We start from the raw sequence: 26,692 nt of genomic DNA, 5'->3' as shown, positions 1-26,692 counted from the left end.
ATTTCATCTTATATCCTTGTGTAGTGTTGTCCATCATGATCTATAGAGAATAAGGAAGTTGAAGATAGTTTATCAAATCAAATTTGCAGATATATATAAAGGATCAACGAGGTCAAAGTTCACACGGTTTTCTTTAGCAGCTTAGTCTCTTATCGGTTTAGCAGCTTTGTCTCAAAACCGGTTTCAAAGTCAATCAGGTTATCAATGTCTTATTCGGTAATGTTCATGAAATTCACTTTTCAAGTACCAAAGTGTCGTTCTGCTTCTTCATTTTCAAGACTAAGAGATAGAAATTCGTCTGACCAATCGTTAATGGCTGTGTATGCCCATTCTGGACCAGAATATCTTCTTTTCGCTATTCTTTTACTTTTCAATTTTGCATTTCCTTTCGATTCCCCTTCCCTTATGTCTTGTTCTTTGGCTGTGTCTTTTTCTTCATTCAATGTGGTTATGATAGACACTTATTTTCTTTTCTCTTTCAATTCTGGCCATTTGTTTTCATTTAATGTTTCTCTAGTCTTTGATTTCACTGGTGATATGCTTTGTTTTCGTTTCGCATTGTTTTCACTTGACGGACCTGCAACCGGTTCCGGAAGAGTTGGAACAATTTGACTTTGCTCCGTCTCGTCTCCTTCACCTGGGAGGTCAGTCAGTTTTCTCCTTGTTCTCCTGTATCGTCTGCTTCTGGGAAAGCCCTCCTTTTACTAGGCTCTCCTGCTTCTTCACCTGAGATAGGATCTTTGTCACCTCCTGAGGCTTCTTCTCTGTTGTCCTCAAAAGGAGTGACTGTGTCTCCTTCAGTGAATATTTCTTCTGTCTCAATTTCTTCTTGGTCGCTTTCAGGCTCTCTTCGTTCTGTCTCAGTGCCTGGTACTTTCCTGTTAGTTGTTGATAATTTCAATGCTTCAATTTCCTTTTCTGTGGGACACGTCACCTTTTTTCGTGTGACTGGCGTCAATCCAGTTGGGAACTCCCGCACATTTCACAGCGGTGGTAGTTGTCAGAATCACTTGAAAAGGTCCTTTCCAACAGGGTTCCAAGCATGACTTCCTCACATGCTTCTTTATCACAACCCAGTCACCTGCTTTCAGGGCTTGTCCTGGACCTTGGATCTGTGGCAAGGTGGTTGCCTCCACCTGGTGAGAAAAAGAGCGGACCACATCAGCCAGACCTTTGCAGTAGACCAATACCATATCATCTGTAATATTTACAAGGGCATTCACAGGAACTGCTGGAAGTCTCATGGCTCTGCCCATGAGAATTTCATGTGGTGATAGTCCAGTTTTTCTATCAGGTGTGTTTCTCATTGACATTAACACCAAAGGCAACGCGTCAGGCCATTTCAAGTTTGTGGATGCGCATATTTTCGCCATTCTTGACTTCAGCATGCCATTCATTTGCTCCACTAGTCCTGATGCTTCAGGGCGGTAGCAACAATGCAATTTTTGTTCAATGTTCAATGCTGCACATAGTAATTTGATTACTTTGTTATTGAAGGGACTTCCCCTATCTGATTCTAAAGAGATCGGAAATCCGAAACGTGGTATTAGTTCTCTTAAGAGTAGTTTTGCATCTGTGAGACTGTCATTTCTGCGTGTAGGGTATTCTTCAATCCAGTGACTAAAAATACACACAATCACCAACACATATTTCAAGCCTACATGCATAGGCATCTCAATGAAATCCAGTTGCATCCTGCTAAACGTCCCACCTGCTCTTCCAATGTGGCTCAAATTTACCACTGTTCCCTTCCCTGCGTTCATTTGTTGGCAGATGATGCAACGATGGCAAACTGCTTCAGCAACATGGTGAAATTTGGGATTAAAACAATCAATTTTGAATAATCTAATCATGGCATCTCTTCCAATGTGTGCTTGTCCGTGATATAGCCTAGCTATTTCCGTCAAAAGACTGTCTGGCAAAACTAATCTCCCTTCACTTGAAACCCACAAATCATCTGTTTTTTTTACGCATTGTAATTTATTCAATGAGAGTTTTTCATCTCTACTAACATTATTTTGTAGGAATTTCAATTCTTCTAGTGTGTCTCCAACTTTTAGAACAAAGGCTTAATTTAGTTCAAGTTCTGGCTCACTTATCAAATTCCATTCGTCTCTGAGCAATATGCAGTTCAATGCGCAAAACCTTGCGACTTGATCTGCATATCCATTTCCCAAAGAAACGAAGTCTTGTGATTTCAAGTGTGCACTGCATTTAATCACTGCTACTTCTCCTGGTAACTGGATAGCATGTAACAACTCTTTGATTCTTTCACCATTTTTCACTGGTGATCCAGAAGAGGTCATAAAGCCTCTTTGTGACCACAATTGTCCAAAGTCATGCACTATTCCAAATCCGTACTGATTGTCAGTGTAAATGGTGACTTTCATTAATGCGGAAAGTTGGCAAGCTCTAGTAAGGGCTACTAGTTCCGCTACTTGTGCAGAGTAAATTCCTTGAAGCCAAGATGCTTCTAGAACACCAGTTATTGTACATACAGCATATCCTGCTTTCAATATTCCTACTGCATCTCTTAAACATGAACCATCAACAAAAATAATCTGATAATTTTCTTCCAATCGAGTATCTTTGATATCAGGTCTTGGTTTGGTACAAAATTCAGTCACTTGAAGACAGTCGTGTTCTATGTCTTCTGCATTTTCAATTTCAACATTTTCACTGGGAAACAAAGTTGCTGGATTTAATGCAGTGCATCTTTTTAACTGCATATTAGGTGATCCCAAAATTATTGTCTCGTACCTTGTAAGCCTAGCACCAGTCATGTGCTGTGTTCGGGAACGTGTCAAACGTATTTCGACTGAGTGAGGGACCATAACTGTTAAAGGATGTCCCATCACTATTCCTTCACTTTGATTCAGGCTCATACCAACTGCTGCTACAGCACGCAAGCATCCTGGTAAGGCTGCTGCTACTGGATCCAAAGTAGCTGAAAAATATGCTACTGGTCTGTTTACGCCGCCATGGGCTTGAGTCAAGACAGACAAGGAACATGCATCACGTTCATGACAAAACTATGTGAAAGGCTTTGTGTAGTCAGGCATACCTAAAGCTGGAGCTCTGCACATGCATTCCTTTAATTCAATAAAGGCATCCATTTCATCTCTTTTCAACATTATTTCATCCTGCACACCTTTCTGGGTCAGTTTCAGTAAAGGTTTGGCTAGAGTTGAGAAATTGGGAATCCATTGGTGACAATAGCCCACCATTCCCAAAAACCTTCTCACCTCTTTTCTTGTTTTGGGTGGACTCATTTGAAGTACAGTCGTTATTCTTTCCTTCATGATTTTTCTCGACCCTTTTTCTATTTGGTGACCCAAATATTTCACTTTCTTTTGGCAGTATTGCAATTTCGAAGGAGACACTTTGTGTCCATTCCTTCCCAAATGATTCAGTAGGGCAATAGTGTCTACTGTACAGTCATTTTCTGTTTTGGATGCAGTCAGTAAATCGTCAATATACTGTACTAAGGTTGATTCAAAAGGTAGTTCCAATGATTCCAGATTTTTCTTTAGAATCTAATTGAAAATTGATGGTGACTCCGAAAACCCTTGAGGAATTCAACACCAACTTTAGACTCTGTCCAGGAATTTGAAGCAAAAGAGAAATTGACTGTCCTCATGAAGAGGCACAGAAAAGAATGCTTGTGACAAATCGACGACTGTGGACCACTCTGCATCACAAGGAATTTGAAACATTATTACAGCTGGATTTGGTACTACGGGACAACATTTGACTATTATGTCATTTATTTTTCTCAAATCTTGAACAATTTGGACTTTTCCACTTGGTTTTATTAGTCCCATGATTGGTGAATTACATGGACTACTTAGTACTTCTTTCAGTACTCCCTGTTTCACAAATTCGTCAATGAGTTGGGCGACTTTCATAAGAGTATCTTGTGGCATATGGTATTGTGGAGTCTGAGGAAAATTTACATTAGGTTTTACAGTCACTTTTACTGGTTCTGCTCCTTTGATCAATCCTACTTCTTTCCCTGTCATATCCCACACTTCCTTCTCAACAATTACTTGTAAATCAGCTGGAATATCTGCTTCAGTGAGCATAGGATAAAGAGTAATCAGGGGATACTCTTCATCAACAGTTTCCATTTCTTCTTCTTCTTCTAAACTGTCTTCTTCTTCCTCATCACTGTTTGTCTGAATTTTAATTCCATTATGTGAGCACATAATCGAGCATCCTAGTTTGCATAATAAATCTCTTCCTAATAAAGATATTGGACTTGAGTCACACACCACAAATTTATGTAACCCTTGAAAGTTACCAATTTTGACTTGCACTGGATTTGTAATTGGGTTTGTCAGATACTGATTTGCTACTCCCACTACTTGAACTGTTCTCCCTGAAAGTGGCAAATTTGGTACTTCGATACTTCTAACTGTAGAGCGTGTAGCTCCTGTGTCAACCAAAAATTAAACGCTGTGACCCATAACTCTTCCTTCCACATATGTCCCTTTTGATCAACCTCCAAAGATGCTGTAAGCATACAATTTCCCTCTTCATCTGAATTTTCACTCTCCCATTCATTGTTTATTCCATTCTCACTGTGTAACAGGAATTGGTGTACTGTGTTACTTTGATTCATTCCTTGACCTGTAACCTGTTGAGGAAGCATTATTTGTTGCTGATTCATTGGTGCTAAGGGTACTTGCATTTGCTGATTAACTGCTGTTGCATTGCCTGTGATCGTACCATTTGTACACGGGGCATTTGCACCTGCTGTTGTTGTATAGGTTGTAGACCTTGCTTCTGATTTACATTATTTTGAAAATTTGGGTTTGGACCTCTCAATTTTGGTCCTCTCATATTCTGAAATGTATTGACATCATTGTTTAGCTGACCTACACCTTTCTGCACCAACATTGGGCACTCCCGTTTCCAATGTCCGACGATTCCGCACATGTGACATGGCATCACTTTCTTCATTGCCTGTATGCCATTAGGAATCACAACAGTATTTAAATCAGGACCATTATTCACAAAACCTCCTTGGCCTCTGCCTCTCATTTGTGGCTGAAACATAGCATTTCCCTGCTGTTGCTGCTGCGGCAACTGTTGTTGGAAACCTTGCAAACCTGTCTGAGCTGCTCTAATCTGCATCACCATCACTTTTTCTTTCAACCTTTTCTGTTTTGTCTCAATCTCATCACTGCAGTATTTTGTATCACTTCATCGATCGATTTTGACTGCCAACAAATCAAAAGCATTTTAATCATCTGGCTAATTTCGGGTCTCAATCATTCCACAAATCTGAATACAAAATGGAACATGTCCTTTGCCTCAATTGTTTCCGTGCCACTATAATGTTTAAATGCTTTCAACAATATCTCGTAGTATGCATGTATCGACTCTTTAACTTCCTGTGCAGTTCTGTCAATTTTCTGCCAATCTACATTTTTCGACGCAACTTTTGTTTTCAGATACTCAATCACTTTATGTTATATGCTCATTACCCTAGGCGATGGTGCACCTGTGTCCTTATCTCTTTCCGGTTCACTTGTTGGCCAATCTATAGCCCTTTTACAATCTTCCCACAAATCTGCTGGAACTACAATTTCGAATAAAGTATTCAGGTCTTCCCAAAGACATTTTGCGAGTTTCACAAATCTATCTGTTTGTAGATACCATTCGATCGGTTTCTCTCTTAACTTAGGGTAATCATCCGTAAAAGATTGAATGTCACACCTGTGCCACGGTACATGGATAAGTTTTCCTCCTGCTGTTTCTCTCATTGGTAACATGGTTGTAAGATCATCATTCTGTTGTATTTTAACATTTTGATCTGGGGTACTTTCTTTCTTCTTATCCTTTTTCTTAACCCACCTACTTTCCCACTTGTCTAAACATCTCCAAACCTGCGCGCTTTGCAATATTTCTTTAAGGTGTGTTTTCATTCCTGCAGACCTCATGTGTTCAAAATCTTTTGCCTCAAAGTCTAACCTGTAACTTCTGCTCAAGTGCTTGGTTTTATTTCTGTCTATTTTGTGTCTGTCTGCAATTTCTTGTAACCTCTTATGTATGCTGCTTACTTCTCTTGTAATTCTAGGGCAAATGTATCTCAGCTCTTCTTCTGTGTATGATTCTAACCTGTTCATACCCATCGTTCCATCTACGAGTTCACCTGCTTCCATGCCCAATCTTATTTGATTCAAATATTCTTCTCCTTTCCCCTTGGGTGTACTCTGTGTGGTATTCAGACTGTTCGACCATTGTGTTAACTGTTATGCGTTTAGTCCCATTAATGTAGCATCTACGTCTACTGCTACTGATGGTTTCTGTAATATTTCTGTTTTTGAAGTTTGCGGTATTATTAGTGGTGGATTTGACCTTACCACAGTTGACGGAACACAAATTGGAATTGGACTAAATTCCAACAAAGACCCAGATCTGCTTGAGAGTGTTCCTACGGAAGTCACTTCTTGGATATTTTCTATATATCTTCTTCCTGTCTCATTTTGTGTCATTACACCTTGATCGCATACACTTGGTTTTGCTTGTATATATAACGGTACTGGCGGACCTACAGTGATAGGCAAAGATATTGCATCCGGATTCGGTCTGTTACCCAAATTCTGTGGCATGTTAATTCCCACATTATGGTTCATCATTGCTGACATGTCTAACTGTGTTTCTGCTGTTTGAATGTACTTTGGCATTTCTTGCATCTGCTTTTGAGGCATCAAAATTTGTGTTGGTTCGGTTTGAATCAATGTCGGTCTTTGGTAATTCTATCCTCTCTGCACCATTAAATTAGAAGTTATTTCCAAATTATGCTCATCATAATAGCGTCTTTGGACCTGTGGCTGATAATCATTAACAGGTTCCAGTTTAGTCATGTCAGGATATATTCTCTGAAATTGTGGTATTTCCTGTGTAAAAGGCATATTAGGACTACTTTGCATCTGCAATTTTCTCAAATTCGGTGTTACAGTACCCTGTATTGGTTCTGGAGGGGCAGTACTAGTGCTTGGGCCATTTTTGTTTTCCACATATGGTGGTGGACGGTCATTTAACAATTGCAGAATGAATTCCTCATCGTCTGATTCGTCTGACCTTTTCGAGGTTCTCTTGTTTTCTCTATCTTTGGACTGACTCCTGTTTGTTTTATGGGTAGCTTTCTTTCCTTCCATCTCTACTTCGTCAGTAATTGCTGGAAACAATTTAATTCCCTGCAATATATCTGATCTCCAAACCTTTTGAGCACTATCCCATCTAGCATCCGCTAGTGTCTGTTCTACATTCTCACTCTTGTCTCAAATTTCTTTTGTAGTTGCCTTCTAGCTATTTGTTCCCAAATTGCTAATGCTTCAAACTGTGCTGGTCTTGGAGGTATTTTCATGTCATATAGCGCGAATCTTAAATTCTCCAAAACTCTTAGATTAAACATCCCATTGATAGGAAACACTACACTTCCATGCTTTTCTGTTAATTTACACCATTGTTTTAACCAAAGACATGGTGCAACACCCTTTTCTTCAATTACGATGTAAGCTGGTGTACCCTCAGGCGGTGTTTCTTCTCCTACATTTGCTTTAATATATACATCTCCCCCCAAGGCACTCTTAAATGCTTTGAAAAATGTCATCTTTCCGTCTTTTATTTTCTCAAAATGTAATCAATAAGTGACTTTAATTCCCAGAATACTCTTCGCTTGCCTTTCCCCACCAATTGCGCTTTATGGACTGCGTCCAATCTGTGCGCGACGCTTCTCACCAACCAACCAGCCTATCCCAGTGCGGCTCCAGTAACGTCACACTCACACACTGCGGCTGACAGAGTCTTGCGGATTGTCCTTCTTCATTCAGCTTCTCTCAAAACTAATTTCTGCAATATATCGCGAGCACTAATCAAAAAGAAGAAAACAAATCTGTCGGTTTACTACAGGAAAGGTAATACAATCGCTTCAGAAACCTTAGGGATTTTTCGCTAGCCTCGGCAGTTATTCCATCTTTCTCGGTTTCTCACTTTCGCAAGCAAAATTTGACCTGCAAACTTTACTCTCAACTGATAAATGAACTATTCTAGTGCACCTTAGAATTCGTCAAATCTCAAAGTCGAAAATGTTCTTTTATTCCTCAATATTCGTACTGACTCGTTGACCACGCCCGATCAACCTATTAAACCGAACAAATTACAATATCAATCAAGTGTCTCATACACTTTTCAACATACTCCGGAGTCTCTTGACCTCACAGGGCCCGTTTCAACATCAACAACCACGTGGACAATTTTTCCTGCACAAAGCGCTACACACATATGAAGTTCAACGACTTCCCTCCTTTCACACTTTGGAGTACCACTCCTCTAAAAATTTTAATTGGGGTTCGTAACCCCCTAAAAATCCTCACAAACTTCACAATTCATCTGCGGCATAAGCTATGCAAGCGCAAAACCCTAACTTCACTCATACTGTCACTAGAAACGCCGAAAACATTCTCACACCTCCACAAGCTCCGAGATTACAGGAAAGCCATTGGGGATTTAGGGCATCATCATCTCTCCAACTTGTTTTATTAAAGAAAATTCTAACTTGGATCCGTCTATTGTTCGGATGGGGTCCCAAAGGGCCAAACCATCCTCTGCTACCATCTACTGATAGCGCGTCCAGTCCTTGTAAATTACTTATACTTGGACACGCCGGAGGTCGGTGAACCTTTTGACCGGGTTGAGTTCTCCTCATCCAGAGAAATCGTCGGATCCCTCAAATCAGTGATCAATATTCATTTATTATCGGGGGCGTGGCTTGGCCACCGGGCAAGATGGCCGTCACCCTGTGAGGCTCTGCCGGGGCCGGGCACTTTATCCGCTTAAATCCATCCTAATCGGGGCGGAAATGGAGCGGACTCCTGGCGCTTCCCCCCGGGAGGCAGGCTGGCGATGTTTGGGCCGGGTCTGACTGCTGCCCGGGTCCGGGAGGCGGGGGAGCGTCGAGAGGCCTAGCGCCGGCTGCTCTCCGCGCGCGCTGGCTCCTGAGGTGTGCGCGGGGTGAGCGAGGGCGGCGACCGCTTCCCCTGATTGAGAGGCGCGGGGACAGGGGAGCAGAGGACTCGGTGGAAGCCTGACCGGCGGTCGATTCGGGCCGCGGCTCCCCCGCCCCCCCCCCCCCTCCTCTTTATTACTCCGGCGATTGGCTCTGGGGGCGTGTTGCGGCCTGCCTCGGACCTCGCGGGCCGCTCCCGCCCATTGGAGGGGGTCTCCCTCGGGGGCCCCCGGATTCCGGAAACATGGCGGAGGGGCGCGGGGCCCAGCTGGAAGACGGCGCATACCGAGCGCTGGCGGAGTGCACCAGGACTGAATAAGGAGCGTGCCTGAATCTGGGCCTGCTTGGGAACCTGCTTGGTGAACTTGGACACTGCCCTCGGCTGCCTGTATAAATTTTCCCAGACGTCCTGCGGATCACACATGGAATCCGGCACAGAACTGGGAGCGTGAGCCAGGTAGGGGGCGGACTGGGGGTGGGGCGGGGGTCTGGGGCCCTGGCTCGTACGGCTCTTTGACCCCGGTACCCTATGGACTCGGGAGGCCTGAATGCCCCGGACTAGCAGCTTGGTGGCTGGTTGGCCCCCTCCTCCCCCCACCCTCCTGGGCTGAGTCGTTCCCCCTGAAACTGGTGCAGCCAATCTGGGCCCACGCATGGAGATGTAGGGCTATGAGAGAAGCGGAGGCTGATGGGCGTACCGGGGGCCACCTGACAGCTTAGTGGAGTGAGTGAGACAGTCGATGAGTTGTTTCTTCCGGCGTTGGAGACTCATTGTCCTGAGCGAGTGCATTCGGACTACTCCAGTCGCACCATATGGTAATACTGCAAGATGGGCAAGGCAGATAAGCTACAGGCTAAACTCTCCTTCTCCGGAGGAGAAAAACGGGGCGCCACCTCCGAGCCCCGGCTCGGAGATGCAGACACTGAGGAGGGATCTCCCGAGATGTCCGTGAAAGCCATGTTCATGGAACTCAAGACCAGTTTGGCCGGAATAGACGCCAAGCTGGATCATGTAACGGAGCAGCTTGACCGCATTAGAGCCCGAGTGGACGACCATGATGCTAGATTTGAAACTCTAGAGACTCGCACATCTGATATAGAGGACGCTCGCAGTGGCGATAGAGAACAGATAGCGCAGATGGAACGCCTTCTGGAGGTGATACGAAACAAGAATGAGGACCTGGAAGCTCGGTCCCGACGCAACAATATCCGTATCGTGGGGCTGCCGGAGACAACAGATATGAGTCGCATGAAAGACTTTGTCGAGAACATGCTACAAGAGCTGTTTCCTGGAGAGTTATCTCGGCTGCTGGTGATTGAGAGGGCACACCGATCCTTGGGCCCTCGGCCTCCGCCGGGCACTCCTCCGCGCCCAATTATTGCACGGCTATTAAATTACAGGGACCGAGATACCGTGCTCCGGCTGGCTAGGGAGAAAAGCCCCCTAACATTTAAGAACTCCGAAATTAACTTTTTCCCTGATTACACCCCAGGAGTACAGGCACAGAGACTGGCTTTTCTGCCGATCAAGCGCATGCTCAGTCAGGCTGGAATAGGATTTGCTCTGTTATATCCGGCTAAATTGAGAGTGAGACATGAGGGCAAAGTGCTATACTTCACGGATACAAAGCAGGCGAATAAGTTTGTTAAAAGATTGCCTAAACAGCGGGGGGCGGGGGCTGCGGGTGGGGTGAACCCAGAAAACGCCTCACTTAGCGACAATGATTAAGTTTTAGACCTGTGACCTCGCTGCCACTAGAGCTGTGGAGAAATATGGGTCCGCTACACGATCTGCCCCTGTTATATAGTTGTGGGTTGTCCGTGCCCCCTCTCTCCCATACCCTTTTTACGGTGGAGAGCTGATCGGCGGGCCTATGCCCCCACGGATGAGTCCGGTTCTTTCATGTTACATACCCTTAGTTTGGGCTCTAGGTATGGTTGGGCGGGATACTACTAGGGTCCGATTGGGGGGCCTGGGTGGGAGGGGGGAGGTGAGGGCAAACTGGGAAACGTTTTTGGTTCTTTTTATGTTTGGTTTCTGGCAGGTGGAGGGCTGTGTTCATATGCTGGGCTGCGTGGCTGGGGGTCTGGATGGGGGATGATGCTTCTACTACAGTGAGATGCTTGACATGGAATGTGCGGGGACTTAATGACAACCGAAAAATCCGGCTGGTGATGGCTTATGTTAAACGACATGGCATTGACATTTGTATGCTTCAGGAAACGCATCTGATGGCGTCGTCGGTCAGCAGACTGAGGGCTGGCTGGGTTGGTGAGTCTCATCACTCGGCATACTTTAGCTATGCCCGGGGGGTTGCAATCATTATTCGTAAGGGGCTGCAGTGGCGCACGCGAGAGATCATTATCGACCCCAACGGAAGATATGTAATGCTGAGCGGAATGCTGCTGGACAGGGCTTGCCGGCTAGTGGCAGTGTATGGGCCAAATTTGGATGACTCGGAATTCTTTCTGGAGGTATGGCGCCAGGCAGAGTCGCTGGGAGCCGGGGCTGTGATTTGGGGCGGCGATTTTAATGTTGTGCTGGATGCTTGGCTGGACCGTGAGAGTGTGGCCAGGATGCAACACGTTTCTGCAGCAAGGGCTCTGACAGCAGTAATGGATAGTGGCGCACTGGTAGATATATGGAGGCAGAGACACGCGGGTGTGCGGGAAGGCACTTGTCTGAATCACTTTCATAGCAGTTGGTCCCGCATTGACCGATGGTTGGGCACTAAAGATGTAGAGGCCTGGACTAGAGCAATTAATCATCTCCCTCGCACGCTGTCAGACCACTCACCGGTACTATTAGATCTGGCGTTGCCTAGTGAGTTAAATCCAATGGTAATGTGGCGGTTGCCCAGTGGTGCCCTCCGGGATGACACCTTCCGAGTGGAGATACGAGAGGCCACTTGGCTATTTTTTGAGGAGAACCGAGGGTCGGTGGACTCCCCGGGCACGGTATGGGAAGCATTTAAAGTGGTGATCCGCGGGGAGTGCCTAGCAAAACAGCATGGGATAGTGAAGGCATTAAGACGAGAGATGGCTGATATTGAAAGGAGGCTTGAGGTCCTGGAGCGGAGACTTGAGGCCACATGGTCAAACGAGGTACTTGCGGAAATTAGACGAGAGGTGTCACTGTATGAGGAGGCCTCTCTTAGAGAGGTCTGCTTCCTCGGGAGACATTTGCGGGCTCGTAGATATGGAGAGGGGGAGAGGGCTGGGAGGACACTCGCTGGGTTGCTGCGCAGCCCCTGGGCCAGCAATTATGTCACTGAAGTATTAGACACTGAGGGTGTCAGGGTGACTGGTACTGGAGGCGTGTTGCAGGAATTCACCAAGTTTTACTCACAGCTATATGCACCTCCGGAGGGACTCAGGGAGGCAGATATGAAGGAGTATTTTGAGAGCATTGCGTTAGTGTGGTTTGAAGAGGCACACAGGATGTATCTAGATGTGCCGTTCACGGTAGAGGAGGTGATGGCGGCGGTCCAAAGCTTACCCGGGGATAAGTCTCCTGGCACTGATGGTTTGACCCCTGCCTTTTATAAGGAATTCGGGGACATCCTAGCTCCCTATCTGCTGGAGGTGTATGAAGAGTCCCTAGCGGTGGGCTCCCTCCCGACCTCCCTCCGGGAGGCCTTAATAATAACCATCCTGAAGCCTGGTAAAGACCCGACGCGTTGTGATTCGTACCGTCCTCTCTCCATGATAAACATAGACAATAAAATTCTTGCAAAAATGATAGCGACTCGACTACAGCCACTACTTTCTAGAATGGTGCTCCCAGATCAATCGGGCTTTGTTCCCGGGAGATCCACGAGCCACAACCTACGCACCTTCTTTGCAGTGCTGGGATCACTAGAGACAGACGACGACGTGGCCACTGTGTTTCTCGATGCGGCTAAGGCCTTTGATTCTCTGGCCTGGGAATATATGTTTGCACTTCTGAACCGAGTGGGCCTTAGCGTGCGATTTGTAAATTGGATCAGGCTGCTGTATACTCTGCCTACTGCCAGGCTTCGTCTTAATGGGGGTATATCAGCCCCATTCCTGGTCTCACGGGGTACGCGACAGGGCTGCCCGCTGTCTCCGCTTCTTTTTGCGGCTGCTATGGAGCCACTAGCGGCGGGACTGCGTCAGAGATATAGCAATAGTGGCCTACAGTTCCGGCAACGCCCTGTCCTGATATCCTTATATGCGGATGATATAGCGCTATATGTGCGCAATCCCAGGCAAAATCTGGATATCTTACTAGATGAAATTGTTCGCTTTGGGAACTTCTCTGGGGTCACCATTAACTGGTCGAAATCAATGATTCTGCCACTAACCCCCGGGGTGAGGAGATTTGACTTGCGATACCCTCTGTTCTGGGCGGACGGGCCAGTGCGCTACTTGGGTATACACCTACACTGCGACGTGGAGACGCTCCGACTTGCTAACTATGAAACAGCGATGACATGGCTGGAGGGCAAGGTGGAGACCTGGATGGCCCTTCCTCTTTCGCTGACCGGCCGCATCGCCATCACTAAGATGGTGGTACTTCCTAAATTTCTGTATTTATTCATAAATCTTCCCCTGCCACTCACTAAAGCTTATTTTCGGCGCCTGAGATCTGCGCTTGTGCGGCTGACCTGGGCGGGACGACAGCCCCGTATTGCGTGGGAAAAACTGACGCTGCCGTTCGATCGCGGCGGACTGGCAGCTCCAGACCTAGAGTTATATTACCACAGTGCCCAAGCACATTTTGCGTACTTCTGGCTAAACCCGCTCCGATATATGCCACATCTTGCACCGGAGAGTGACTCTGTCTGGCCTGACGGCTTGGTGTGTTTGCTTGGGGGGCGGGCTCTTCCCCGCCCCAGAGGCATAGACACGGCCTCCTGCACTGCGGGAGCATGGAAGACGTTGATGCGGCGGGCTGGGGTGCTGGCTCCTTTTGCGTCATCACTACCTGTTATGGCGGTGGCTGACGGCCAGATGTTCTGTGATGGAGGTGTGCGCGGGTTTCTGCGAGATGCTGATTTACAGACGCTGGGAGACTGGGTAGTGGATGGCCGGCTGTTGGGTGTCCCTGACGCACTCTTGAACTGTGACGATTCCCCGTTGTGGCGCTTTTATGCACTCCGCGTTCGCTCCTTGCTGCGGGATCGGTTCTTCGCAGGGCCGGCCGCTCCCCCCGAGTTCCGGGCCTTGGAGGCACTTTGCAGTGCGAAATCCCCCTCCAAGCTAATAACCAAGCTGTATAATGCTGCGCAGGAGCAAAGTGGCGGCTTGGTGATGCCCGCCCGGGCTGCATGGGAGAGAGACTTGGGGGAGCCTATCCCGGATGGGATGTGGCGCAGCTGCTGTGCTCATATGAGAACATTGTCCCCGAACTATAGACTGCGCTTGCTGCACTTCAAGTTTCTACACCGAATATATTACACACCCAGGAAGTTACACTCCATGGGATTGGTGGCAGATCCCGCTGCGTCCGCTGCAGTGCCCCGGATGCAGGCTTTTTCCACCTGGCATGGGAGTGCGAGGAAGTATATAAGTACTGGGAGGAGGTGCGACGAGCGATTGCTGATATGATAAGAGAAGAGATACCCCTCTCCCCTAAGGTAGCGCTGCTGGGATATATGGACGAAATGCAGAGCCCGCATAGACGTTTAGTGGGGCTGCTTATGCTTCTGGTCAAGAGGAGAGTAGCGATGTGCTGGGGTAGGGGGAGAGCACCGCGTAGATCGGACTGGTTACGAGATGCGGCTTTCTGCCATGACCAACTGTTAGTATTCTGTGAACTCGTGCCAGAGAGATCACGTCCCAAAGATATTTGGAGCCCTCTAGAAGAATACTTGGCTATGCAGACTATGAGTGTTGTGTGATTGATGTCCCCCCACTAAGCGATTCTGCCTCTCCCCCCCCCGGAACATGCGAGTTATTTTGATGGGTGATAGTCCTGCGTGACGTGGTTGTGCCCTCCGCCTGCCTATTACTAGAGGTTATCGCAATTGTTACCTGGTTGCAGTTCTCCCTACATGGCGGTGGCTGATTAATACCATTGAGTGGCTATGGTGTTCTCCTTGCATGGTGCGACGGAGTGCTGTATCTCTCCTGATATGGTGGACCCTCTTTTCATCATGCTTCCCTTTTCTGGAACGGGTCCCGGGTTACTGGCGGGTGGCGAGAGATGCTGGTAGAGGCACACCTGAGAATAAGACAACATGATAGTCAAATGATGTGTAATGACTTTTAATATACTTATCCATTCGTCTGGAGTTCTGCTGCACTAATGTATGTTTTTCCCTCTTTTTTTTTTTGGTTTGTATTTAATTGAATAAAACAATAAATAAATATTTTAAAAAAAAACAAATATTCATTTATAATCAATAACCAATACTCAATTAGTAATCGATCAACAAATTAGTTAAACAGAAATCAGTAATTAGACACACCATGACCTTTCAGTCATGAATAACCACACCGGTTTATTAAAAGTTAATGAGTTTATTTCCCTATATTAACAAAGCTAGCACAATGTAAGTAAGTCTCAAAATCAAATGATACACATATACGAACATTACTGGCTGTCCATAGCGACGGAAGAAACGCAACCTACGTAAAATTAGAATAATTATACACTCTGATATAGCTGTGCAAATCACTAATAAAAGTTATTGAAATTGACTAATTGCATACATCGGTCAGCATAACAAGATTTTAATTCAGCACGGTGCATCAAATGAATACCTCAACTAACTTCTAATTAGCATAGGCATGTGGGGCTTCATGCAAAATGAATTTAATCAACATAAATTTAGAAAACTTCTAGCTTAGGCTCTGTCAAAATAAGCAGTTGGTACCTAAGAAGGAAAACACAATGAATAGTACATTTATCCTTTCATAATTACCAAATACAATCAGCATTCAAGGTAAGTCTTCGTCCTTCAGGTACCGGTTCGATCAGCATGGGGCAGGCTTCAAAAGGGCAAAGTTTAGGTCAAGTTTTCCTTGCAGCAGCAAGGAAAATGGGGGGCAAAAGTTATTGTATGGGCAAGGCAAAGTAAAGTTAAAGTCTCTAGGGTGAGAATTCTTTAAAGTCTCTCTCTTTGGGACAGAGAAAAAGCATCAGAGTGTCATCAAAATGGCTTCTCAACTCTGACTTCAAAATGGCATCAAAGAAAATGGCTGTCTTCTCTTCGTCCGATGGGATTAAGTAAGAAAAGTTCCAAATTCTTCAGGTTCTTCCATTGGAGGGTCCATGGGGTGATTTCTCTTTGACCAATGAATAGTGTCTTTTCTCTTAATACTCATCTACGCATAAGGTGTCCTTGGAGTTTTGGAACATGAGTAGCAACAAAGTGGCCAATTAATTCTGCATCAGTGTCTTCATTGTCTGCACCTGCAGAAACTGACCTTGAGCTTCAAAGGGGATGAAAGTTGCCTAGCACGCAACTTTGAGATAAGTGTATTAGTCATTCTACTGGAAAAATACAGCTTTTAAAGATTCAAAACACGTCTTTGTTAATACAAGTGAAAACTACGCAGTTAAAATTGAGACCAGGCAACTAGGCCAAAGCCTCTGCTAAATTTAAGCTAAGCATATAACAGTTTTAATGAGCAAATCATAGAATATAGCTTCAATTATGACATATTAGTACATTTGTCAGTTTTCATGATTAATTAAGCTTGTTTATACTAATGGCGACCTACTTCGTGGGCACATTTTTCTACATACATTATTTTTCTTTGCTAAAATCACATTATCTTATATGATTTTGTTGCATGATATATAAATGTTTGTTAGTCTTTCTTTTTCTGCTTCATCACTTTCTCCCTCAGTTTCTCCGCGTGTCTCTCAGCGTTTAGACTATGTACCGTGCAAAATGTGCTTCTCGAAGGGGGAACTGAAAAGTATTGCATTATTAAAGATGCATATGTTAGAAAATAACGTAACATTGAACATATTTTTGTCAGAATTTCTTGGACATCATATACTCAAGTATACATGAGCCCTTTTTAGATGCTTTTTACTGCTGCACTTACAATATATTCTAATAAAATTAAAAGATCCTCTGAATAACAGTTTTTTACCCATTTACCAACATTTCATGGAGGAAATCACCTCTAGTTCCGCAATATTGGACAGTTGGCATAATAAATCTGAGAAAGTATTGTGGCCTTTTGGGTGCCGGATCAAATTATTTTATGAGGGGGCTCATCGTGAAAAAGACCACCGCTAGAATGTGTGCGTAGAGGAAGAAATTAAAACAAAAGTCATTTTCTTTGAAACCTGCCTCCAGCAGACATTCTGACGCCTATTTGGTAATTATTGCCTGATTTTCAGCTTGGCAAATGGGCTGATGGTCATGAATGGCCCAGTGTGTGAGTGGATGACCACCTGCAGACGTGTTCACAATGCATATACCTCAGATATATGTGTGCTGCCATAAGTGCATTGATTTACGTAGTTTCACTGTTTGTTGTAGTGCCGGTGTACAATGGAGCACGCTGTTCCTGGGGGGTTCCAACTGGAGGACATGCTGCAAGCCCTGCACTTGGACAGTCGAGCAGGATTCTACTTCACACAGTTCTGCGAGAAGTCTGGGAATGAGGTATTGTAAGAAAGAACATTTGTAGTATTTGTAATACTTCTTGCTTGGGCTATGGGAATAAGCCAGCGTTGAGTGACTTTACATTGGTCCCGGAGACAGCCTTCGCTCAAGTTGAAGTCATTTAATAAAAAATAAATAAAAAAAAACACTAAACAAAAATACATCCGTGATTGTGGTAATTGAAAGACAATAGACAATAGTACTGTTTACGGAAAAAATCATATTTTACGTGATTAAAACTAAAAATGTTTTCAATACTAGTCCACTTTCTTGCTGGGAAGCTCCCTGTTCTATTACAATTATGTGCAATATATATATATATATATATATATATATATATATATATATATATATATTATTGCAAGTACATGGCCACCTTGTGAAAGCAGCATGTTGTATTTTTATTTTCGTGGCCGATTCTTGTGAAAAACATTGTACTTGCTTGCCAAAGCCAGATCTTCTGGCTTTTCCATTGCTTGGTGCTAATGTCTTTATAGTGCCTGTAGGTATGAAACGAAGATCTTCTCAAATTGCCTTTGAACGTAAAAATACATAGCATAAAAGCAACAGTAAAACCTACTACTACAAATGTGAAAGCTAAACCAGCTAAACGTTGTTTGGAAACCCAGTTTATAGGTTAACTCAATAAATTAGTGTGGGATTTGGCAGACTTTTTTGCTTTAGTCTGACTGAAGTCTGTAAGTTGTATTTCAAAGCACAGTCGGCGTACTCTTTAACACTTTGATAGCATCAAATAATTTAAACTATTTTGTGCAGATTAATTACCATATATGTAATGTATTTACACAATAGAGATGCAGAGGGTGATATGCTATTTATTGACTTCGCGAGTGTGCTAGAGGTCATGTCTCTCGCGAGGCGAAGCTTCCAGTAGGTCATGATGCCCTTCCCCTCCCTCACTAATTCTTGTCTTTTAAGATCAAGTTGGTAGGTTAATAAGTCATCTTTCGTTTGCACGTATCGTCTTCCAACTTTGAGGCTATTGTTTGGACACTTTGTGATGAGTACTAATAGAATGAAAACCACAACACAGATATTGTCCATCCTAACTGTACTTTGGTAATAAGGTCAGTAAAAAATCTATTAATTCTTGGAGGGATGTGTGATCGAAATTCAGTACAACTGACCAGCAGTGTGGACATCGCTATGTGATGTACCTACAGCAGGTTGGAATGCAAAGCAGGCTGTGCTAAACATGCTGATCCTTTAAACATCTTTCCTTAAATGAACGTTTTGCAACACAGATCTGTATTCTGAACTTTGGTGCACTGTGAACATACTTTACTGTGTTACACTTTAGGTATAGGGTTAGTTCCTTACATGACTGGCTAAAACTATGGCCCTCATTCTGACCCTGGCGGTCAAAGACCGCCAGGGCGGAGGACCGCGGGAGCACCGCCGACAGGCCGGCGGTGCTCCAATGGGGATTCCGACCGCGGCGGTAAAGCCGCGGTCGGACCGGCACCACTGGCGGGCTCCCGCCAGTGTACCGCCGCCCCATTGAATCCTCCACGGCGGCGCAGCTTGCTGCACCGCCGCGGGGATTCCGACCCCCCCTACCGCCATCCAGATCCCGGCGGTCCGACCGCTGGGATCCGGATGGCGGTAGGGGGGGGTCGCGGGGCCCCTGGGGGCCCCTGCAGTGCCCATGCCACTGGCATGGGCATTGCAGGGGCCCCCGTAAGAGGGCCCCTACATGTATTTCACTGTCTGCTGCGCAGACAGTGAAATACGCGACGGGTGCAACTGCACCCGTCGCACAGCTTCCACTCCGCCGGCTCGATTCCGAGCCGGCTTCATCGTGGAAGCCTCTTTCCCGCTGGGCTGGCGGGCGGTCTGAAGGCGACCGCCCGCCAGCCCAGCGGGAAAGTCAGAATTACCGCCGCGGTCTTTCGACCGCGGAACGGTAATCTGACGGCGGGACTTTGGCGGGCGGCCTCCGCCGCCCGCCAAGGTCAGAATGAGGGCCTATATCTGCATTTCGTTTTTTTTTTTTTTGTTACTAAAACCTTCATGAAGTTATTTGCACTTGCAGCTTCACAAGCTTGCAAAGTTCTATGCTTTCCCCCATTTGATTAAGAATTCTACATTTTGTTACAGTTTTTTAAATAAATGTTTTAATTCAATTTCCCACCCCAACTAAACATAAACATAATGGAACAGTTCTGAGGGAATAAAGTGTTTCTGCAATAATTTGTGTTGCAAAAGGTAAATTGCGGACAAAAATTCTGCTTATGTTTTCCATGTTAGGTAGTCTAAAATTAAAATGAACTTGCACTGCGCAAAAAAAAAACTATGCACGGTTGCATTGGACTTCCAAACAGGAAACTTTAAAAATGTCAGCATTTGCAAAAATCACACCTCACAAAATCACAGGGTTCGTGACAGCACAATACCTTTCTAGGTTTCACTTATGCATATGTGCTGTCAGTTGTGAGACATATTGTAACATAACATTGGGCTTAGAGTCCACCTGTTGCTTACTGTTGGTTGGCTTCATTGTCATTTGCTTGCTTTTCATTTGTCAGCTGTTGTAGGCTCCCCTTCCTGTTTTGGTGTTTGACCCTCACGTGAAGCATGGACCCATTACTTTCTACTGCTTCCTTTTCAAATACTACCTTATTCTTTTTGGTTACATACCCTACAAGAGTGCATAAGGTTTCCTGCTGTCTCCCTCATGTACTTCGTGTTATGTCTTGCCTGTGTTTTTGTCCCATTGCCCTTCGTCTCTCAGTTGCCGTTCTTGTTACCTACCTACTTCCCACCTTCTTTTGTCATTCTCGCTCTCCCACCCCTTCCCTTGTTTGTTTGCTTCCCCATCCCAGCCCACCCTCCATTGTCCATTTGTCTCCTCATCCTACCCCACCCAGTGTCTATTGTCGTGTACTTCCTAGTCCCCTCCCTCCCTCCATTGTCCATGAGCTTCCTTGTTTGCTTTCTGTTTTGTAGGTGCTTCCCAATCCCTAGCCATCTGGTGTCTGCATGCTTCCCATTGTTGTCTCTCGCTTTGTCCTTCTCTCCACTCACCTGCACCATTTTCCCCTGCCCTCTCTTCTTCCATGTTGCCTCGTTTCCCACCCCAGCCCACTTCCACATTTGCTCGTTTTCTTTTTCTTTTCTTTTTTTTAAAGGCACTTTAGAGCAGCATCAAAAAAGTACATTTCTCCCAACTTTTTTTTTTACATCTCAGATCAGAAAAAAATGCTTGCCTCATTTGTAGGCATGTGCATCCGTGTTGCAGTACTCCTACAAAATGATGCGGTAGCTGTGTCATGACTCTTTTTGAACATTATTGCTATAAAGCATGGCTAAAAATTGTGTTATTGTTTGCAAAAGCACTTTATGAGTCAGAAACGTCATTCCTTCTCATAAAACAAAGTTTTGCTACCCTCTCACAAATAGGACGGAGCATGAAAGGGACATTACATTCCTATCCGCAATTAGGAGAAGATTGTGTCAGTGGTTGGTTAAAGCAGTTACAAACAGTTAATCAGATACCAACCCGTCAAAGGGGGTGGTGTCTGATTTGCAAAGGTATATCTGTGCCAGTGGAATGTCTTCCCTTTGGGTATTGGGATATCAACCTTTGGGTAAGTAGGCAGTTGCCTAGGACTACTGCCCACTCATTGATCTTCCCAAATTGGGAATGTTTCTTTCTTTTTTTTTTTTAAGTACCTCTAGTCCTCTTAATGGACACATCTTCTTCAAAAACATGTTTGTCACTTGGAAATACACATGTCATAAACGTCATTTTGTTGTCCCTTGCGGTCTCCATCCCTGCATTTGCAGCCAGTCAGAAGGGGCTGTAAACATGGTCTGCCTAAATAGTATTCATTAGGGAGGTTGTTTTTCAGCCCGTGGCGAATGCGACCCATTAGAACATAGTTTGCATCAAAGCTTGCATTCCCATTCACACACTAGTCAATGTGCAAATTCTGGTCTGCGAATGTTAAACGTATATCCGGCCCAAAATGTGTACAATATCAACACTGTCGCTGGTTACAGCAAACTCATCTGACAAAAGAGCTTTTTTCATAACCAGTAGCTGTAACCCTACTGGTCTCAACAAATAGCGAACAAGATATGCCCAAAATGTCCAGCACGGCAAACAAGTTACGCCTGAAATGTCCAGTATTGCATTTTAGATGGTGGATTAATTATTTTATTATTTTTAGATTAAGTTGACATGTTATCAGGCACATTATCATCCTTGCTTTCTACAATTTTATGCAATGGTGGTCTTCATTTGTGGGTACTCCAATAAAAGTGATGGTATTTAACTTCATCTTGTAGCTATGGAAGAACAGTGCATACTTTTGGTTCGATCTCCAGGCCTACCACCACCTGTTCTACAAGGAGACTCTTCAGCCTTTCAAGCTTACGCGGCAAGCCCAAGTAAGTTGTAAATAAGGAGCTTATTCATCATTGTTCAAATTGCTCAACATACCCAACACTCCATAGACAAAAGAGAGCTCATATTGCAGCTAAAGACATCAACTGTGTAGTTGTCATGGCATCACTTTACATAATTAACAGTGGCTCGTTCACCCATGCACATCTTTGTTGCACAGTTAGCTTTATTCAGGAGCAGGATAATCTCTCCATTCATCGTATCATCTCCCCCACTGCTTTTGGCCTTGGATGGCAGTTTACTTCCTTGTACCAAGGAATTAAATAGTCAAAATATTATAGCTTCTTCTTCAGTTAATGCAATGCTACCTCAGCCCTCCCGGGTCTTCGAAGCTTGAGCATGCAGCATTAATAAAGTCAATATTTCCTGCAGAAAAAGGTAAAAGAAGGTGATTCTGAAAGTCCAGTAAAATGTCCTGTTTCAGCATTTGCTGTCCCAGATGCAAAACGTGTGGAACGGTCCAATATCACATCATATTGACAAGTATTGTGTCTGCACTAGTTTTTGCAGTACCTTCTGCAAGATGTAATAGTCTGGTGAATTCTAGCATTGGAATGTACACAATTGCATTTTACAACATTTTCCTTCTCTGTGACTAATATCTTTTACTGTCCCTATTACAAAATATATTCCTATTTTATACAAGAACACTTAACTGCAAGTGCACTATCTCAACACTTCTTATGTTACAACAGTGTTTTTAATAACACAAATTAGCAGCAAAGTCATACTTACCCGAATCAGCACCCTAATTTATAGCATTGCATTTACTGTGTTTTTCCTGTATGTGTGATCATCTTTAGGAGGCAATTGTGATTTTAATTTTTTATTCTAATTTTAAATTTTACATTTTTTACCACTGTTACATTATTTACCCTAAAGATTCCTCATGGTGGACTTTCAGGAGATGTTATATTCATCAGTTATCAATCAGTGACATGACTGGGGCATACAAGATCAGTGGCAAATTTATTCAAGAAGGGGTGCCATTATCGGCAGAGCTTTCTGGTTCAGAAAGCATCCTTTTGAGGCCTGCCCTCTGGATCAGGTCATGTGCCAGCATGGCGATGGCCTCCATTGATCTGTCCCTATTTATGAAAGTTTTGAAAGGCAGACGGTGGTTTCAAATGTGTCCAATCTGTTGTGTACAGATCCTGTTAGCCTTTCAAGACTACATTTAGTCGATACAATTCTCCACCATAAATGCATCAGCAGAGTGGTGGATTTCTTATAAACCTATGCTCATTCTAAACGTGCAGCCGATTGTAAATGTGTATAGGTCTGTCTCTTGGAGTGGGTAATGTGTATGCACTGTTTTCAAAACAATCACCTAAAAATACCACTCAAAGGTGCAAAGGGATCGAAATATCCAGTGTTCGCCTTATGTGCAAGATGGTTTCTTTCTAATATGCCTGGATGAATCTACATGGCCATCACATTTGAGAGAAGGTACCATTCTAGTCTCAGTCAGTTTTTTCAGCAAGTATACATTGTATGCAGGCGTGTGAGAGAAAGGTACCATTGGATGAGTACTTTATGTGTTTTCTTTTTCCGAGACACAGATAGCAGTTTTCATTGCTTGCTTACAATTTAGTTTCCGGGTGTCTACTGGGATCTAATGTCCTAGATCCCCTTCCCTTTGCAATACGTAGCTGTTCTGAGTTCTGGGAACTACATTTGTGAATGCCAGCTGTAGCCATGTTATTCTTTTTTATCCTACTTTGGGAATATGTTTTCAATTGGAGTTTTCTCCCTTTTTTCCCTGTCCGCTACCTTGCATGAACCCGCTCAAAGAAGTAATTCTGTGAGTTGGAAGTTGTCCTCTTTACCCACGTGTCAAAATAGAGATTTCTTAGGCAAGGGGAGCAACCCTAATTCTGTCTCCCAAACGGTGGGTCTGTGAGGCCAGGTGGAAAATCAGGATTGTAAGTTATGGGAGTCAAGGAAGCTCGCCATAAAGGTTATTTACTGCCCTAGTCTAATAATGCAAGGGTTATACTTCGTTTTGGTTCCTTTCCAGCCAGGACTCTCTATGGGAGCCAAACAATAATGTGGATCAGAATTTTAGAGAAGTGTTGCTCCGCTTGGTCCCAATCCTTATTTTCTGGATTATGATTGCAGTATAGAGGTGGGTGGGTCTGTGCTGTCTTAATATAGGATCTAATGCTGGGAAAGCCAAGGCCACCTTCATTAGTGTTTTTATAGCAAGTTACCCTGGTGACTGTAGGACCTCTATCTTTCCATACAACGGGTAAAAGCTATTTTTGAATTTGATGTGTGGTCGCTTTAGGGAATGTAAGAGACTTGGTAGGAAGTTCATTTTCAGCAAGGTCATCTGATCCAGCCAGGAGTTCTTCAGCCTTCCTCAGCGAGAGGTCATTGTCTAGGGTTTATTATGGGAATGTGAAGCTATGACCAAGGATTGTTTGGGTCTTCTTATATCACCCACTATTCCCATTCAGCATGTTTTGGTGTAATTGATCCTGAGGCATCTGTGTAGGGCTTCCTTTAATGAGGGAAGAGAGAACTTTGGCTCAGTTAAATAGCAGAGGGCTTCAACCATGTAAAATGCTAATTTAAATTCCACTGTATCTACCATGATCCCTTTGGTGGCCTAGTTATTCTACCCTCTCTGTATAAAGGATTCCATTGTTAAGGAAAATATAAGCGAGATGTGGGGACATCCTTGTCTGGTACAGATCTTAATAGATGCCCAGAGAGAGTATTTACTGTTGTCTTTTATTTTAGTTTCTACCTTTTGGTAATTGGCTTGTATCATGCGCTTCACTTGTGGGTGTATCGGATCTGGTCTAGGAATTTAGTTATTTTTTTTAAACTTATTTTTATTGAGGTTTTTTGACATAATAATCTTTGGCATAATAAAGTATTGGATTCTGTGGGCACAGTTACAATCTGAGCATTCAAAGGTACATGCATTTTACAATGCAATAATAGTGTTGTATTTGAGGGTTACAAGAGGCAGTCTTTGTGACAAAGGATCCAAGGATGTAGTGGTAGTCATTAGACAGTAGGGCTACAACTGCAATACTGTGTGGAATCGCTGATGTGTGTGGAGCAAGTATCTTATAAAATTAACTAGTGTAAGGGAGTAAAATATTCCAGAGCCTGAAGGGAGGGAGGTGTGGACCCAGAGCGAAGGCCAAAGGCGGGTCTTGTCAATATTTGTCTTGAGTGTCTATGAGGCTGGGGGGCTAAGGCCAGTGTTAGAATGATGTATGCCGCCATCAGAAAGTTGTGGGCATGCCTCACCAGATAGAGAGGGGAACGGGGGTGGACCCCTTTGTGAAGTGTAGCCTATAGTGACTGTACGGGATGAGAATTGAGAGGAGTGATTTGGCATGTGCTCAATATAGTTATCTAAAATATAGGGTGTTGTTACAAGGCCAGTGTGTAGCCAGGGAATAAAGGGAGTGGTCATTTCATTGTGGGGGCAAGGTGTTGTCTCTGTGTCTAGGAGTTTAATGATATAAGGCCAATCAACCTCATTGAAGGTCTTCTTCACATCAAGAGAAAGAAGAACCATTGTTTTTTGCCTTTTTCAGCAGCTTCCATTATTGTGAGGGCAAACCTAGTATTATCTCTGGTTTAACAGTTTTAATGAAACCTGCTTGTTGCAGTGATACTACTTTCGCCCACACCTTGTGAAGATGGGTGACGATTATGTTTGGGTTAAGGAGTGCTGTAGGTATTTATGATGGACATGCTGCAGGATTCTTGTCGGGTTTTAGCAAGAATGTGAGTTGTGATTCCAGCATTGTGTCCATGACAGTTTGACACATTAAGAATTTTACACTGCTGAAAACAGTGTTGCTAGAAGGATGGCAAAGGCTTTGAAAGACAATGCTGATAATCCATCCAGGCCTGACACTCTGCGACTTTGCAAGTTACAAGTAGCTTCTCCAACTTCCTCTGTGGCTATTTCTTCCTCCAGGGGGAGAAAATCCTCACATTCTAATGTGTGAGGTAAGCCTCCTGTTTATCTAGTGGTAGGTATTCTCCCTTGTAGAGTGCCTTTTAGTAGATAGTGAAGCTTTCAAGTGTGTTCTTTGTATCTGCATGTAGTTTGCTTTGCGGATCCTGGTTTTTGTGAATGTGATTCCTAATGTGTGGCTGCTTGAGCGTGTAGACTAACAGTCTGTACACCGTGTGGCCCTTTTCATAGTACGTTTATTTTATGTACAGCAATCTTTCTGCTACATCACACATCAGCAAGTGCTCAAATTCATTGCATGTTTTGCATGCTTTGCATAGTGCTCGGTGTGTCAAGTGGATTATCTCCTTTGTGTTGGGCCTCTAAGCAATGCAATTCCTCCTTTAATTCTGCCTTCCTTTGCTTCCCCAGCTTTTTAAGCTGATTACAGATGTAAATCTATATCACACAAAGTTTGTTTCACAACGTTTGTTTCATCTAATTATCATTTTATTGAAAGAAATGTTCTAATGCTTTCTTTCACTAGTGAGCGCCTCAGCACCACTTCATTAAGTAGCCAGTGTTGCTCTGTTGAGGAGCATAGCACGACAGTGTCTAAACTAAACCATACTGTGGTGTGGTCAGAGAGTAACTTTGGGTCTATATCCGTTGCCAGTATTTGGGGTCGAAGGGCTCTGGAGGTGAGGAACTGG

General features: G+C 44.2%; 1 protein-coding gene across 2 annotated transcripts in view; it reads left to right on the top strand.

Annotated features, from left to right (window-relative positions):
- The window catches only part of RGS22 (regulator of G protein signaling 22), a 742,354-nt gene that overhangs the window by 320,614 nt on the left and 395,048 nt on the right, over positions 1 to 26,692 (top strand). For both annotated transcript variants that reach the window (XM_069220550.1, XM_069220549.1), the window contains exons 13-14: positions 17,491 to 17,616; positions 21,931 to 22,032. In XM_069220550.1, the coding sequence (XP_069076651.1) occupies positions 17,491 to 17,616; positions 21,931 to 22,032 (228 nt within the window). The remainder of the gene's footprint in view (positions 1 to 17,490; positions 17,617 to 21,930; positions 22,033 to 26,692) is intronic.

The sequence above is a fragment of the Pleurodeles waltl genome, chromosome 2_2 (genome assembly GCF_031143425.1).
Source record: "Pleurodeles waltl isolate 20211129_DDA chromosome 2_2, aPleWal1.hap1.20221129, whole genome shotgun sequence".
NCBI lineage: Eukaryota > Metazoa > Chordata > Amphibia > Caudata > Salamandridae > Pleurodeles > Pleurodeles waltl.
The sequence above is the reverse complement of the archived record's forward strand: the minus strand, read 5'-3'. Positions and strand labels throughout refer to the sequence as shown.